At 40.9% G+C, this 15283-nt stretch overlaps 1 protein-coding gene across 2 annotated transcripts in view; it reads right to left on the bottom strand.

Moving 5' to 3' along the window:
* Window positions 1-391: 391 nt before the first annotated feature.
* FBXL17 (F-box and leucine rich repeat protein 17) overlaps window positions 392-15283 on the bottom strand; it is a 439173-nt gene continuing 424281 nt past the window's right edge. For both annotated transcript variants that reach the window (XM_032476466.1, XM_006195859.3), the window contains one exon: window positions 392-3315. In XM_032476466.1, the coding sequence (XP_032332357.1) occupies window positions 3175-3315 (141 nt within the window). In that variant the 3' untranslated portion in view covers window positions 392-3174. The remainder of the gene's footprint in view (window positions 3316-15283) is intronic.

Here is a 15283-nt window from a genome sequence, read left to right on the forward strand (position 1 = left end):
TTTAAGAACCTTTCCTTGCTAGGCTTTGAGCAACATGCAGATGGGAACGAGTTTTATTTATTTTAAATGCCCAGTGCCTGGCACAGGTTTTTTACTCAATACATTTATTTGTTAACTTTTGAAAAATTGAATAAATGGCTAAGCAAATGAGTAAGTGTTTAAGGAATAGTATTTTAAACAAACCACTTGCTTAAACCCTTGACGTTTTCATCTTATCTCAGTACTCACTGGCCAAACAAGAACCTCCTAAACCCAGTCTTGTTTATTATTTTGGGTTAGTCAAACCTACATAAAGTCCGTAGTGAAACACAAGCACACAGACCATTGCGCGCATCACACCCAGCCAGCAACAGCGAGGCCATTTATTGTCTCTAAAATAAAACAAAAGACATTTTGTTTTGTTTCTCTTTTATTGCAACCCATTGCAAGGTCAAAAGATTCACAGAAATATAGAAACTACAAACTGGATGAATTTCCTTTATCCACTCAAAAAGACATTAAAGATAAAGGACCAGAATTTTCCACTACAGCAATATATTTCATAGTCTTTATTCTGAAAATACTGTTGACATTTCGGAGAGGATAAAAAGCCCTGCATTAAACATGTTCACATACATTTATGACATTCTAAGCAAAAAACAAAAAACAAAAAAACCCCAACAAAAAACAAAAAAAAAAAACTCTATATTGCCCAGAAAAATCATTTGAAGCCTTATTTCAAAGCATCTAATGAGGACACATTCAACAACCATCACAGGATCATTCAAGGTGATGCTTTTTCTGGTTGTTTATTGAGATTAATGCTTTGAGGCTGGATATGTAGATTCCTACAAATATACCAAAGCAGTTTTCCAGGTTATGATGCATCAGGCTTTCTGGATTAGTCAACATCTTAAAGAATAAGTGCAAGTCCCGCCCCACCCCCACCCCCCAAGCTGAAGCATGTTATAGTGCTGTACTTTAGATTCAAACAACGCAACATTAAAAAAATCAATTACACACTTCTGAAACCATCTGACAACCAAACTGTAACACTCCAAGGATTATTACAACTTTGAACTGAAACGGCACCATCTCTATTGTCGACGGCTCTCCCTTCTTTTGTCTTTTTTTAACTATTTAAAATATAGTGTGACATATATAAAAATTAAACTTTTGCTATTCACTCAAGCTACTTTTACTATACATATTGTCTTATAAATTAGTTTTGGATTAAAAACCAGTTAAAATATCGTGGATGAAGATACTTTTCAGTGGTGGGGAAATGAATACGAAGACGATACAGCTTGCTATGTAAGAAGAACTACAGTTTATTAACAGTAAACAGCTTGTTTTCTTACACAAATTTTATTCCCTTCAAATTAAATTAGTAACCCATTTAGTGATGGAAAAATACTCTTGGTGCTTAGTGACTAGATTTTCCAAACTGATTGGGATTAAAAGCCAAAGACATGCCACGTCGGAAACATGTTGACATAATCAAAGGAAATAGTTGTTTACAAAAAAAAAGAGTTATTATAAATAAGTGAATGGCATTTGAATGTAAAGCTATTTTTTGTTTGTTTGTTTCTTACAGCTTGAAGCATTCATTTTAGCAGTATTGGGAATTACATAAAGTGAAACTGAAATCTTAGTGTATCTGTTAAAGGCCAAGAAACAGTTTATGTCCAAAATGGGGAAGAATAAATAGCTAACTCACAAGTCAGGGTTTTGTATATCTAGCTCTACTGTGAAAGATAATCACTCTTTAGCTTAAAAAGGCTCCCTGCTGTCTTGATTATAAATCTTGACATAGGGAAGGTTATTTGAGCCTGAGTCCCTACTATGAATTAATTGTAAAGATGTGTGAAATCAAAACATATATTCATTTACTAATAGATATTGTCTAAACTGAAGACTGGAAATCTTTAATTAAACAAAGAAATGCTTATTTCTCACAAGTGTAAACAGAATCTTAATGAAAAGATTTTCTAATATTTCTTCTTAACTCATACATTAACCAGCAATAGATCTTTGCAACAGCATAAGAACTATTCAAAATATGATAACATGCATATATCCAAAAAACCTGTTCTAAAGCCCAAAGCAATGCAAAAAAAACCAAAAAACAAAAAACAAAACAGTAGGAAGATTGTCTACTTATATCTCACTTATTAATCTTCTATCAATTTGACTAGCCTCAAATCTCAGAAATGTATTTTCATAATTACCAAAATTAAGAAAAGTAATTAAATGATCTGTTGGTTTTTTAAAAATAATTGCACACTATTCATTACATTGGTGGCTTTAATGTCGATAATGTTAAGATTAGCTCCAAATATCATTAAAATATATCTGGACCAGTTACCATCCATGAAATAAAAACTAACACAATGTTAACATGTAACTCAAAATACTTAGTACTCAACCAAATTTTACAGAGTAATGAATAATTAACTTTTGTGAGCTGGGTCAGGGAGCTCAGAGTGTTGTCTCCATATGAAAACTTCACAAAAGGCTTTATTCTCTCTAGTCCCTAAGCCACCCATTGGACAGCAGGTCAGCCACCTGTGGGTACAGTGAGACAGGCAGAGCCATGGTGGATGACATGTCTCTCAGTGGCCTGGAAGAAGGCCCCTCTGTCAGAAAATGATCTAGAAAGAACGTGCCGTGAGGTGTGTGTATGAGAGAGTATGAGAACCAACATGTATGTGTGTGCTTTGAAATTTTGAAAAGTACTGGTTTCCAGGCTTCTAATTAGTGCAACATCGCTCCTGTTCTGGTCGTCACCAGTAGACATGCACAATCCTTTCCGGTGAAAAGAGAAGGCAGCTGCTGCCTTCATCTGGGGGCATCTCTGGTGGCAGTAATCAGAAGCTCAAAAGAATGGTTCCAATTTTTTTTGATTTTACAGTAAAAAAAAATTTCTTTTCCAGAGAAATAAGCCTTTGAACTAAGAAACTAAAGGTCTGTGTCTTTCAAAATTTTTAATTTTGAAGAAAAAACCCAGCTCACCTGGGAACAAACATCAGTTGCGCTTATGCTATGCAATATGCAAACGGGACACAAACACACACGCTTGGGTACACATGTAGACACAGGACACTTTAAACCTAAGAGATCACCCAACCCAAATCTATGATTCCTCTCCACCCTCCTGGGTGACCCGAGGGGACCAAAGAGTGGGCAGGGGTGTTAGGAGGAGGCGGCAGACATGTTGGGGGTCCAGCCCATCTGATAGGCTCTCTCCAAGGTCCTCTTGCAGTCCTGCAGGACGGTGCTGAAGGTGATGTGGGGGTACTGCTGCACCAGCTGCTCCACCGTCACTTCGCTGACCTAGAACAAAGAAGAGCCACTGTCATGCACGGGGACCACTGAAAGCACCAGCCGCCCACGCCCACTGGTGTGACACACTAGCGCTGGGAACCCTTGCCTCATTCCTTCTCAGCAGAGGGAGCAAGTGTTTTGTGAGAAGACAGTGTCACTTTCTGTCTGACCTCCCTGATTTGCTAAGTACTACATTCACCCTTAGGGATTTTTAAAAATACACATGATATCAAGAAATCAAATGTGTTTTCTAGACGCCTAAATGACTGTGACTTGTCAAGATCTTAACAATGCCCATTGAAAATCTAGTGCTTGGGAGGTAAGGCAGCAGTAAGACAGCATTCTAACGTGCAACTGACTTCATCATCAACCTGACAGCTTGTTTAGGACAAAACTAGTTTGGTGGAGAGGATACACAGGATTCTGGACAGAAGTGTTAGGGAAAATGTTTATTTTTCTTCCCTTTAAATGTTAAGGTATTGCAAACTTCAATTCCCTTTGTGAAAAGGGCTGAAATGTGAGGAATCAATAATTAAAACATACATGGCTGGCAGGTCAGGGATGGCCCCAATAGACCTTCACCATCAAAGATACCACCTTGATTCTTGATTAGACAAGGCAATCAGACAGGCCTAATTAAAACTAACACCTTTACAATTGCTGTGCTGTGAAGGGATTAATTTGTCAATTATTTTTAAGCTGATTGCAGCTCATATCACAGAAGTAGACAGCTTCCTTCATCCTTTAGATAAATAAATGATTAATCTAAGAACCACAACTTTTAGGTGGCTTTATTTAAAATCGTTATTGAACAGTTGGGCATTTTCAAATACATCAATATTTCATTTATACTGAGTAAGCTGGTCTGAAAGAAGATCCTGGTGATACACATTTTTGTTCTCCCCCTCCTGGTCTGTCCATTATTGAAAAAGATCAAGACCACCAGGAAAAATGGAAACCAACATCAAACCCTTGCTGTTTGCATGAAAGCCTGCTTGGAAGTATGACGACCATGACATTCAGTCGTCTGCACTTTTCTGAAATAACATGTTGTTTTCTGGGTGATGTGGTAAACTACATTACATATAATCTTTTTGTTAAATTTAGAATTGATATTTCAATACTACATTGATGATCATCTTTGTCAGAATTTCTATTCAAGCCTTAAAGTCAACTTTCATTCCAAATTCAACCAAGCCATGCAGTTAATTCTTTTTGTGATACAGACACAATGTATAACACTTTGTTCTCAAAAACACAAAGAAAATCACTTTTAATAAAAAAGAGATGGTCATGCATCATCTAGCCAGGCCTCTCTTTCTCTACTATATTTTTGATACTATCAAGTCACTTGACCTCATTGCAGGTTATCAAGCTGTCCAAGTTCCTTCTGGCCTCAGGATCTTTGCACATGCTGTTCTCTTTATGTGGAATACTTTTAAGTCTACTTTCCTCTTAAAGTCTCCTTCTCATGTCCACTTCCACATCCAGAACCTGATTTCTTGGTTCTTAGTTCAATGTCATTTACCCAGGGAACTTTGATCATTGCCCTCACCCTGCTCCCCTCCCCAAATTAGGTAAGGCTTCCAGATTATTCACTCTTCCAACATAGCCTACTGTTCCTTCATGGTACCTTCAAAGTTAGTTTACAGTTTTGTTTAAAGTCTACTCTTGCTCCAGTGTAAGATCCACAAGAGCCACAACAATTTTTGTATTCATGAGCCAGGCCTACTTATCAGTGAATGAATGGGAAAATAACAACAAACTACAAATAAGAAATAGAAACTCAAGAGCAAGGCAAAGCCAGACACTAACACACAAATCACAAAGGCCATTTCCTAAGGAACTCATATTCAGCTCAGGAATTCCCTTCTTCAGGAAGCCTTCCCTCAGCAAGCCTATCTCCCCAGGAGGCTGGGCTAGGTACCCCTTCTCTGGGCACCCATGGCAGGCACCTGCAAGGCTTGTCTCTTATTTAAGCACTCTCACACTGCATTCTAATCATCTCTTTACTCTCTCTTACACTGAACCAAAGCCTGGGGACCAAAGTCTGCCTTTTATCGTTAAGGCTGTCGAGCTGTGTCAAACTAGAGAGGAAACACACCAACTGTGGTTCATACCATGGACTTTAGAGTCAACCAAGAACAGGTTTGAATCCTGGTTTCACTTCTTTTATATTTGGTTTCCTCAACTGTCAAGTACTTACATTATAGGACTGTCATAAGGATTACATGCTATGCCTAACACTGTGACTGACATAAAAAGGTCCCCAGATGGTACCTCTTATTAGTATAGCTGGTGCTCAATAAATGGTCATTTATTGAGTTAGCACTTTATTAGGGTGACCAGTTCTCTCAATGTTGTTCCACGTCTGAGATATTTCAGAAATAAACTTGATAACATTAGTTGTAATATTCAAAATAAAATAATCACAGGATAAGAAGTAACCTTGAAAACATACTTCATATACAAAAAGAATCTATTCTATCTTATGCTTTCTGGAGGAGATTCCAGAACTTTTCTTAGTAACACAGTCCAGGGTTTAAATATCCAGAAAACCCTCCATTTTCTCTACCTGATGTGCCCCAGGCTGTGGTTAGGTTACCTTTCTCCCTCCTGCAATGAACAAACCCCCCAAAAATGCAGGTCTCACTAAAGGAGAGCTATACTCATTTGGTCAGAGGACTTTCACCAAATCTGCAAAGAACTGCAAAGGGAGTAAAGGCGGTCCAAATCACTTAGAATTCAAGGAAAAACTAACTGGAAATAGATGAAAAATGGAGGGAGAAGAGAAAACATTTAAACCCACCATAAAGATGGGGACTGTCTTCTACAATACATCTTTTCTAATCTACACATGGGCCTGTACAAAATTTTATACCAAGGGTTGACAGGCATTTTGTTTTAGAGGTCCAATTTTTTAAAATAGAAAATATCGCTATATGATAACTGTTCTGCCAAGGAGAGATAAAATTCACCTTAAGCAAACTTGATACATGAAGATATGGATTTATGAAGTATATAAATTAGGGGATTATTGTTCACATTAGCAAAGACTTTCACGGTAGGGTTAATTCAAGTTGTCAGCTCTCCTGATGTGTTTTATATATCCTTTGATTTATCAAAATTTAATTTACCTATTTCTGTTGCATGAAGAAAGGTGCACCTGTAGTTGCGAATTTAGAGTGTGTTAGATCTCTGGCTTTCATAGGTTATAGGCAAGGATACGCAGTAATTTGGCTTTGTATAGCTGTATGAGAAATGTTACAGGTAATCCTCTGTGGAGATAATGTGGCTTCTAAGCAGTCTTTGCTAACTGTGTTCTGTAAATTCTAGAAAACAAAGCAGGAGGGAAAATGCAAATATTCCATTTTTGAGCTTTGTTGGGTAGAAGCTATTCAGGGGAACTACATGTGCTCCCACCAGGGAAGGTTCTATCTTTTACTTATACAGTCTCCTGGCGATATAGTGTGGCGAATTTTATACTCAAGTTATTTTCATTTACTCCTCAGAAGTATAAATTATGCTTACCTCTTTGTATAGACTCCATAAGCGCTTTGGTGCCTTAGAGAAAAAGTTAGGTGGAAGACACCAGGAGGGTCCAAATCATTTTAAATCATTACGCCTACATACATGTTTCTGCAGACATTTTGTCATGCACAACTCCACTTGTTAGAATGAAAAGAATCATTCTCTGTTCCAACTCATAAAATGCATGTAATATAAAAAAGGAACATAAAGATGAATTTTTTATAATTTCCCCATGATCCCTGGTTTTCTGTATTCAATTTCTTTTTCTCTTGCTGAAAACTATCAATGGCAATTCCTATATTACATGTAAGATTTGAAAAATGCCATGTATCTTCCTAAGAAATACGCAGTGGTGTCATTTGAAGAAATTACTGTGATTAAAGGGGGAAAAAAAGCATGTACTACAGGTTTTTTTTTTAATATAAGAAAGATTGGATTTTATAGTTCTCTCCAAAGGCTGCATAACCGTAATTTACATTTTCAAAATTATTATAACTCTTTTCCAGGTAGTAGCAATTTGTCTGGTATTTTAATCTATTTTGAGTTAACATTTATTAGCACTTTTAGAGAACACGAGGCAAACTGCTACGCTAATTAAGGTAAGTCGCATCATAGTTTCATCCTACTGTTGCTGCTACTATGGGTGAGGAGAGAACCTTCAGAGTTCCTGAGATTCAGTTTAACCAGTTTATCTAGACCATCACCTTCACCTTGTTCCTTCACCTCCTTATTGACACTTTCCCCAGAAAATTCCAGAAAGCATAAACCTAGACTGAAATGATCTCCCCAATGATACCTATTATTCAAAAATATCATTTCTAATGAAATATGCTGAAGAAACCATTTATATTAAGTAATTCTTATATTCTCTTTGATTCATGTTAAAAACAGAACATGTTTCTTATGTGGGGGGAAATCTTTGACACTTGAGTGTATTAAAATCACTTTTAAGAATATAATGAACCACTTAAAATTATTTTTTGAAGGGGTGGGCGGAGAGGTGGTTAGGTTTATTTATTTTTTGGTGAAGGTACTGGGGATTGAATCCAGGACCTCCTGCTTGCTAGATATGCACTCTACCACTGAACTATACCCTCCCCAGCTAAAATCATTGTTTAATGGAGAAAGTTTCCCTGCAAAAAGTGAACACTATTTAAAATACCACAAACAATAAATGTATTGCATTATTCTTAGACTGTAAGTTCCTTGACAGCAAGGAGTATTTTAGTCCTTGTTTTCAGTCCTACACACACTGGCTGGCATATTCTCGCCCCACTAAAATATAAGCTTATGAGACAGGAGTTTCTGTTGTTTCTGTTCACTGCCAAACCCCCAGCAGCTAGAGAATGCCTGGCACATAGTAAGTACTCAATAAACATTTGTTGGGTATACTAATATAGTAGTTGTTCAATGAGTGTGTATTGAGTAAACAGAAAGGCACCCACTAGTATTGCATCAGAGATCATGGAGACAAGCTCACCTTGTTCCAGACTGTTCAGCTACAGCGCCGGCATTCTCTAACATCTTGACATTAAGGCAGCTCCAAACTCCTTTAATCCTATGATGTTCATATCCAAGGTGATTCTTTGTGCTACTCTCCTTTGCATCTGACATCACCGGTGCCTCTTTCCAGATACACCTTGCCTGGGCTTTCCAATAATTTTGCACAGAAGACCAAAGCAGTTCATGATGGTGGATCGACAATTTTTGCTGGGTCATGAGGCTGTTGGTACTCAGGGAAGGACCAGTCAATCCTTCAGATTAATTGATGGTGGCCCTCCTACTGGAGATCAGGGACACACTACACTGGGTGGGTAACACTGAGAAACATGCTAATGGTCACTGCACATGTGCTGGTTTCCAAAACTTTGCAAAAACCCACATGGTTCAGAAGATTTCATACTTCAGCTTGCAGCATCAGTGCCCTGCTCAGTGTGGCAGACCCAGGAGGGCCCCATGAAGATTCTGAAATTCTGTGACATTTAAGGTCCCCTCTGATATCACCGTTTCCTGGTGACAGAAGAGGAACTGTGGACAGATCTCCTGACTCAGAACAATGCTATGTCCACCCTCTGATTTCTTGGGCTTCAGCAATTCTATACGTCTTCACTGCCACCTGGGGTGCTTTGTGTGTGTGTGTGTGTGTGGCTTGTTGTCACAGTGGTATCTGGCATTTGTTGTCCAAGGGAGCATGGAGACAATACTGCAATGGATGGTATAGTCCCAGACACGGAAAAATTCTCCAACTCCAACTGCCTCGTGCTCTCCACTGAGAAACACTGTACTTATCAGTATTAGGCCCTTATGTGGGCGAGGATAACTCAAACACATTCTATTTTCTTCAGCATGATTTATTTTGGCAAAATACTTGAAAATCGTTTGTTAATTTTTCATCCTAATGACCAAAATAAATGTATGCCCCCATTCCGGTCAGGATGGAGGAGGAGGGAAAGGGAAACATATTCAGTGAACGTCTGCTATTTTCCAAGCATCAATACTCCCAGTTACAGATAAACTGTGGCTCAGATAGAATTAGTGTTTCACCCGGAAGCCGGGATTTGAATCCAGGACCCCCAAACATGAGTGTTCTCTTCACTGGGCCACACCACCTTGCACACAGTGTCAGACTGGGGCTTAGTTGATCACCCACCCAGTAAAATGTTCACTGACATTCCTTTTCCTTCTAATATTACACAATGATCGCACTCTACAGATAAATACATTTCAAAGTCCTTTACACTCTTCAGAATGGCTGCTCTATGGGAATGTAAATGATCATGGATCTCACTTGGCCTGACGAACATGTTGTTGTGAAATCCTGGTTGTGTGAAGACTCTGAAACCTGAGGAAACAGGATGGAGCTGATGAGGGGCCTTGTGCCAGGGCCAATTGCCCCATGCCATCAACTGGCATTGCTCTCTCTCCAGTCTCTTGCTCTTTAAAACATTTTCTTTGTCCCAAAAGTAGACTACTCGGCCAGCATGACAGATACGAACCCCACCCTCTTGGAGTAGGGATGATGGACAATTACAACAACAACAGCAAAGCCAGAGAAGAGCTTTCAAAGAAAAGTACAGGCTGCTGTGGACGGAAGAACTGAGTAGGTACCAACCTCCTCCAAGGGGTTAGAAAGGGCTTTCCAAAAAAACTGATATTTACATGGACTCCTGAAGGATAATGAGGCATCAGCCTGGATACCACGTGTACTAAATACACACATATTATTCAGGGGAGAAAGGAAACCTGCTCATGAGCTAGAATTAAACAACCACCTTGTCCTTTACTTTGCAAGCTTTGTAAGGAAGGCAACGTTCCTCCAGTTTATCTAACAAACTCAAGTGTACAACCAAAGAAAGTTCTTGCTTCAAACAGCACTGCTTAGAGGGGGAGGTGCACAGAGGACCCCCAACCCCCGCCCCGATCCCAGCTTTCTGCAGGTGGGGAAAGTAAGGAGGCCACAGTACATCTGTGAAGGTGTCGCAAGCAACACAGTCAACTCCTGCCTCCTAATTCAAGGCTCCTGCCTCCACGCTGGTCTGTCACTCTTCACAGGCTCCCTGGGCATGTCACTCACTGCTAACGGCCCCAGGGGCTGACTCCTGGCAGCCCAGAGGCAGAGTGTTGTCTCTCGGGCAAGACGCCTCTGGAGCCTGCCCCCCTTTGAGCTTCTGGGCCCCCTAGGAAGCTGTGCTGGCTCTCGCTGGGCCCTGGCACTCACCGGGTGCCAGCAGCAGTTGGCACGGACAATGCCGATTCAAATGAGACTGGACTGCTCTTTCAGCAAACGCCCGCTGGTCCCGAGATGGGCACATATTAAAATGGACAAAATCAGGGTGATGTGAATTTAGTAATACCTCAAATTTGCATGTAAATGAGGTGAGCCATCTAAGTGCAGTTTAAAATATTTTAAATAGGACACTAAGAAGAGAATAAAAGAGCAACAGTACACTGATTTTTCCAGGACCCTGCATGGCCGACAACACGCACCGGGGTGGATTTGTACGGTTCTATTTCCCTCCCTTTGCGCAGGACTTCTCACATCCCGGTCTGGTGACATCCTGCCTATTTCCCTGTGGTCAGAGTAGCGAGGTCCTGGACATCAGGAATGTGGCGCCACTTTTACAATCTCTCACCTCACCTCTTTGCCTTCAGCTGACGGAGGAGGACGCGGCAGTAGCCCTTCAGGCAGAAACGGGCTGCAGGCAGAGCCCCAGCCAAGGGAGAGGCCGGTGAGGGCTGGGGAGTGATCTGGGTGCCAGCGCCCTACTCCTTTTCTCTCCTCTGTGGGCAGCTTCCCACTGTGTGTGCCTTTCCTTCCCACTTTCCTTCTCAGTCAAACCACGAACTGCACAGTGACACATACGTAACAAACGCTTGATGTGGGATGAATTAAACTGTGTCTGCAACCAAGAATACAACCAAGGCACAGTGGTTCTTGGCCCACTGCTCATTAGAATCACCCGGGGAGATTTTAAAACTCTCAGTGCCCAGACCAGAGCTCAGACTCAGTGGATCCCAATCTTGCAGGAGGGGGGCCCAGGCATTAGTATTTTTTTAAAGCTCCCAGGGGCCTTTGAAGTGCAGCTCAGGTCGACTAAAGAGCTCCAAGGGGTCACAGGCGGTTTCTGCACTTGTGGATCTGAAGCTGTGATCTAAACTACGATCATTTAAAGGTAATAAGCGCCCCCGTCACCTCCGTGCCACCTTCCACGTTAAACTCTGGTCAGGTGCTCTGGAGGGAAGACATTGTTGCTCCTATAACTTATTAGCCCATCTTGTTTCAAATATTCATCACTGCCTGAAACAAAAGGTATATTCTTTGAGTGTGGTAAAAACAGACTGGTTTCCTGTCCTTGGGCATTGGTCTTCCATCTCCGGTTGGGTGTAGCCAAAGGAGGCAGCCACTTGACCCTCCTAACAGCTAACGGAGAGCCCCCTAAACCCAGTCCACACAAGGACCTGGTGTTTCCTCAAGGGCCACTTACAAAGTGGGAGGAGAGGGCACACATGACTAAGTATATCATATAATTTTAAGAAGAAAATGATTGTTATTGGGCCCAAAAGGCACCTGCTAAATATGAGAGCCAGTCGATGACAGGCCTCCCATCATGCACTGCTGTCTCCTGCATGAACCTCATACCAGTAGCCCAAGGTGTATTTTTTTTTAATACAGAGGTAAGAAATATTACTCTTGGGTGGCAAAAAACTCATCTAAAAATCCCAAAGCATAGAAAGAGACAGATACTGAGAATGCAATGAACCTGACAGAGGCTGGCTCATAAATTCAGTCAACTTTGTCAAATGCAGTCATCCCATTTCAGAATCTGCCATGATTGGAAGTGCTCTGCTCTGTCAATATCACAACAGGCCTGGCTTCATGCTGTCTCTTTTTCATGAAATGTGGGTTGCCTGTTAACACTAGCATTGCTTCTATTCACTTGAATTAGCACGGTGAGAAAGCTGCAAAGAATCAGGGAGGATGGGGATCACAGAAACGCCTGCAGTCTTAAGTGAGAACTGGGCTTGCCAACCTGAAGCCTCTAATTAGAGATTAGTGTGACAGGAGTCCAACAACTAGACTGTCAGAAAAGTTAGTGACATTTTCATTCCCTGTTTCACCCAGCAATCCTCCACCCAGAAGGATGTTTCAAGCCAAGTGGAAGCTCCAGGCACGCAGTGCTGCATAGGGCATTCTGTGGCCACAAGCCAACGGCTGTAGAACTGGCCCATCGTGTAAGCCTGTGCATTTTGTGTATGGATTTGCAGATGCAGCGCAGGTAAGGACCCAAACTGACATGTGTGGGACACCAGGATGGAGAAAGCCACTTGAGGAGTTTTGGTGGCGCTCTAAATGATTCAGCAAAAGACTATTTGAGGAAAACCTGGGCCCTAATAAGATAATTAATGTTGTCACTAAGTGAGTGGTAAGTGTAATGTATTTATGGAAAATGTCTGCATGTTTCTAAATTAAACTTACAAAGTTAAGCTAAAAAACACAGTCAAAGGAGAAAACTCTCAGAACAAAGAATTATATTTTCTTTCGTGCTTAGTGTCTTTCATGGTTTCAGTTTTTATTGTCTTACATAAAGCCAAAGGGCAGTGGTAATCACCAGCAGACACCTTTCTAAAACTGAATTTCCTAAGGTAGATATTTATGGATTTAACCTGTTTCCTAAAACAAGTTTATTATCAGCAAAAATTTATTCTGCATAAAAGTGATCTGTAAATCTGTAGATTAAGAAACCTGAAAACAAGTGATATTTTTGGCTTTCAGAAGAGACACCTGACATAAACCAGAGCATTTCAGGGTTAGGCTATGAAGGAAGCTTAGCCTGGTCACACAGCAGGTACCTAACTCTGTCCTTGACTGTCCTGAACCCTGGGGCTTTCGGTTACACTAAGAATTCTCCTAGCTACCAGAAACTGGTATTAAATCCAAGGCGCCATCTTCCTTACTCATTTATTTCTTTCCCTCTGTCTAGACACTTTTTGTAAACTATCAAATTATTACGAGGCAGTGGGATCTAACTATTTTCAAACTTGCTTTTGGCTGTATAATACTTCTGCAAACCGAAGTAATAAATAAATAAACAAACCAAAGAAATAAACCAACTAAATAAAGCAATAAAAGTGGGGTGGCTCTGAATGAAGTTAGGTGCAAGGACCAGGCACCCTGGCCTCTGAGGCACTCTGTCATTCCCAGAGGCTCTTGGGGCCACAGAATATAATGAGAAAACACAATCCATCTATCCATCATCCATCATCCAATACACATTTGTTTAGCATCCATTATGTACCAGCCACTGTGGTGGGGCCTGACAATATAATACAGAAGAGAAACCCGTGGAGCTAACATTCTAATGAAGAGGAGAGTCATGGGGATAGGTAGGTAAGAATTCACCACCACAAAATAACTAATCCTCTCAACAGCCTATGACATAGGTTATTTCCACCTTATAGATGAGGAAATGGAGGCACAGAGAAGCAGTAGGGGAGATGGAGATAGAAAAGCCAGGGGCCTGGTGACACTGAGAACAAGAGAAAAAGGCCTTCTCACAAAGGAGGGAGAGGGCACCATGCGGGTGCAGCAAGTTGTGGTCCAAGAAGTAGAAACTGGATTTGGTGACACAGGTCACTGGTGGCTTTGAAAAGAAGAGAATCAGTGTTGAGAATGCAAATAGACCGTATGGAGTGGTGAAAATTAAGGACAACTATTCATAGTCAATCTTTTTCAGGAATTTAAGAGTCAAGTGACAGAAAGAACTGTAGAGGAGCATAGCTGAAAGTAGTGTAGGACCAAAGTGAGGTTCTTTATGTAGCAGAAATAGAATTTGGGGTGCCATTTGGAAAATTAATTTGCAGTCTTACAGCATCACAGCTGCCCATCTGCTTGTCTGTCTTCCCCAGCAGGCTGCAGGCTCCACGCCGTAGAAACTCTATCTTGTCCACTGTTCTTTTTGACCTGTCACTCATCATAGTTACTGAAACATAGTAAGGAGCTCAAGAGAGAATTCTTGATTAAATGGATAAATTATATGAGAAAAATTGGGATTGTGGGGGAGGAATGTGAGGTTTCCTCTTGAAAAACTACTCTCCAAACAGTTTTCACGAGACCCAGCACGGCAGGCCCGGGAAACCTTCCGCTGACTGGCTGGGCCTCACAGGCAGGCCCGGCTGTTCCTTCCCGGGCCACCCTTTCTCTACTCTGTGAAGTCAGGTGCTTAGGACTTCTGGGATCTAATCTGAGCTCCATTAAGAAATATCTGTTACCTTTGCTATTTCTGAAATAGAAAAATAATATGATCCTGCAACCTAATTCTTTCTTATAATTACTTAAGCCAAATCAAAGTTCCAAGGAGATTATTTACTGCAAAGCAGTGATGCTCCAGGGTGCCTTTAGGCAAACTCCAGCATAACATCCTATTCACCCTACAGCATGTGGGGAATAGTAGGTCCTCTCCTTCCTCCTTTAAAAAAAAAAAAAAAAAAAACCCACAACAATTTCACTATACATCAATTCCAGAACAGAAGTCTGCAAAACAGAAGCAGCTCCCTGCATATTCCCTTAAAAGGTTCCAGGGAGACACTGCTTTTCCCGAAGAGACAAACCAGCCTGGACACTGACTGGCTATCTGACTTGCCAGGTCTTCACTCTCTCTATTTGCAAGAAAGGACTGAGCCCTGCCAGTCTCTAGGCTTCTTCTTCCTCTGTAAGTTTGACTGTAACTTAAAGGGCCCTAACTATTAAAAAAATAAGCTTTTAGAGACAAAGTTGTCCCAAGTCCCACAGGTAGTAAAGTGAAGGGTGCAGAATGTCAAAACCCAGCAGTCTGACACTAGTGCCCACCAACTTAACCTCTGTCAGAAAGCTCCAAGCCAGTGTTTCTTGCTCTAATACTTAAATACAGGAAAGGCCTCTCAGTTAGCACTCCGTAGAAGTGGAGGT

This window comes from Camelus ferus, chromosome 3 (assembly GCF_009834535.1).
Source record: "Camelus ferus isolate YT-003-E chromosome 3, BCGSAC_Cfer_1.0, whole genome shotgun sequence".
NCBI classification, from domain to species: domain Eukaryota; kingdom Metazoa; phylum Chordata; class Mammalia; order Artiodactyla; family Camelidae; genus Camelus; species Camelus ferus.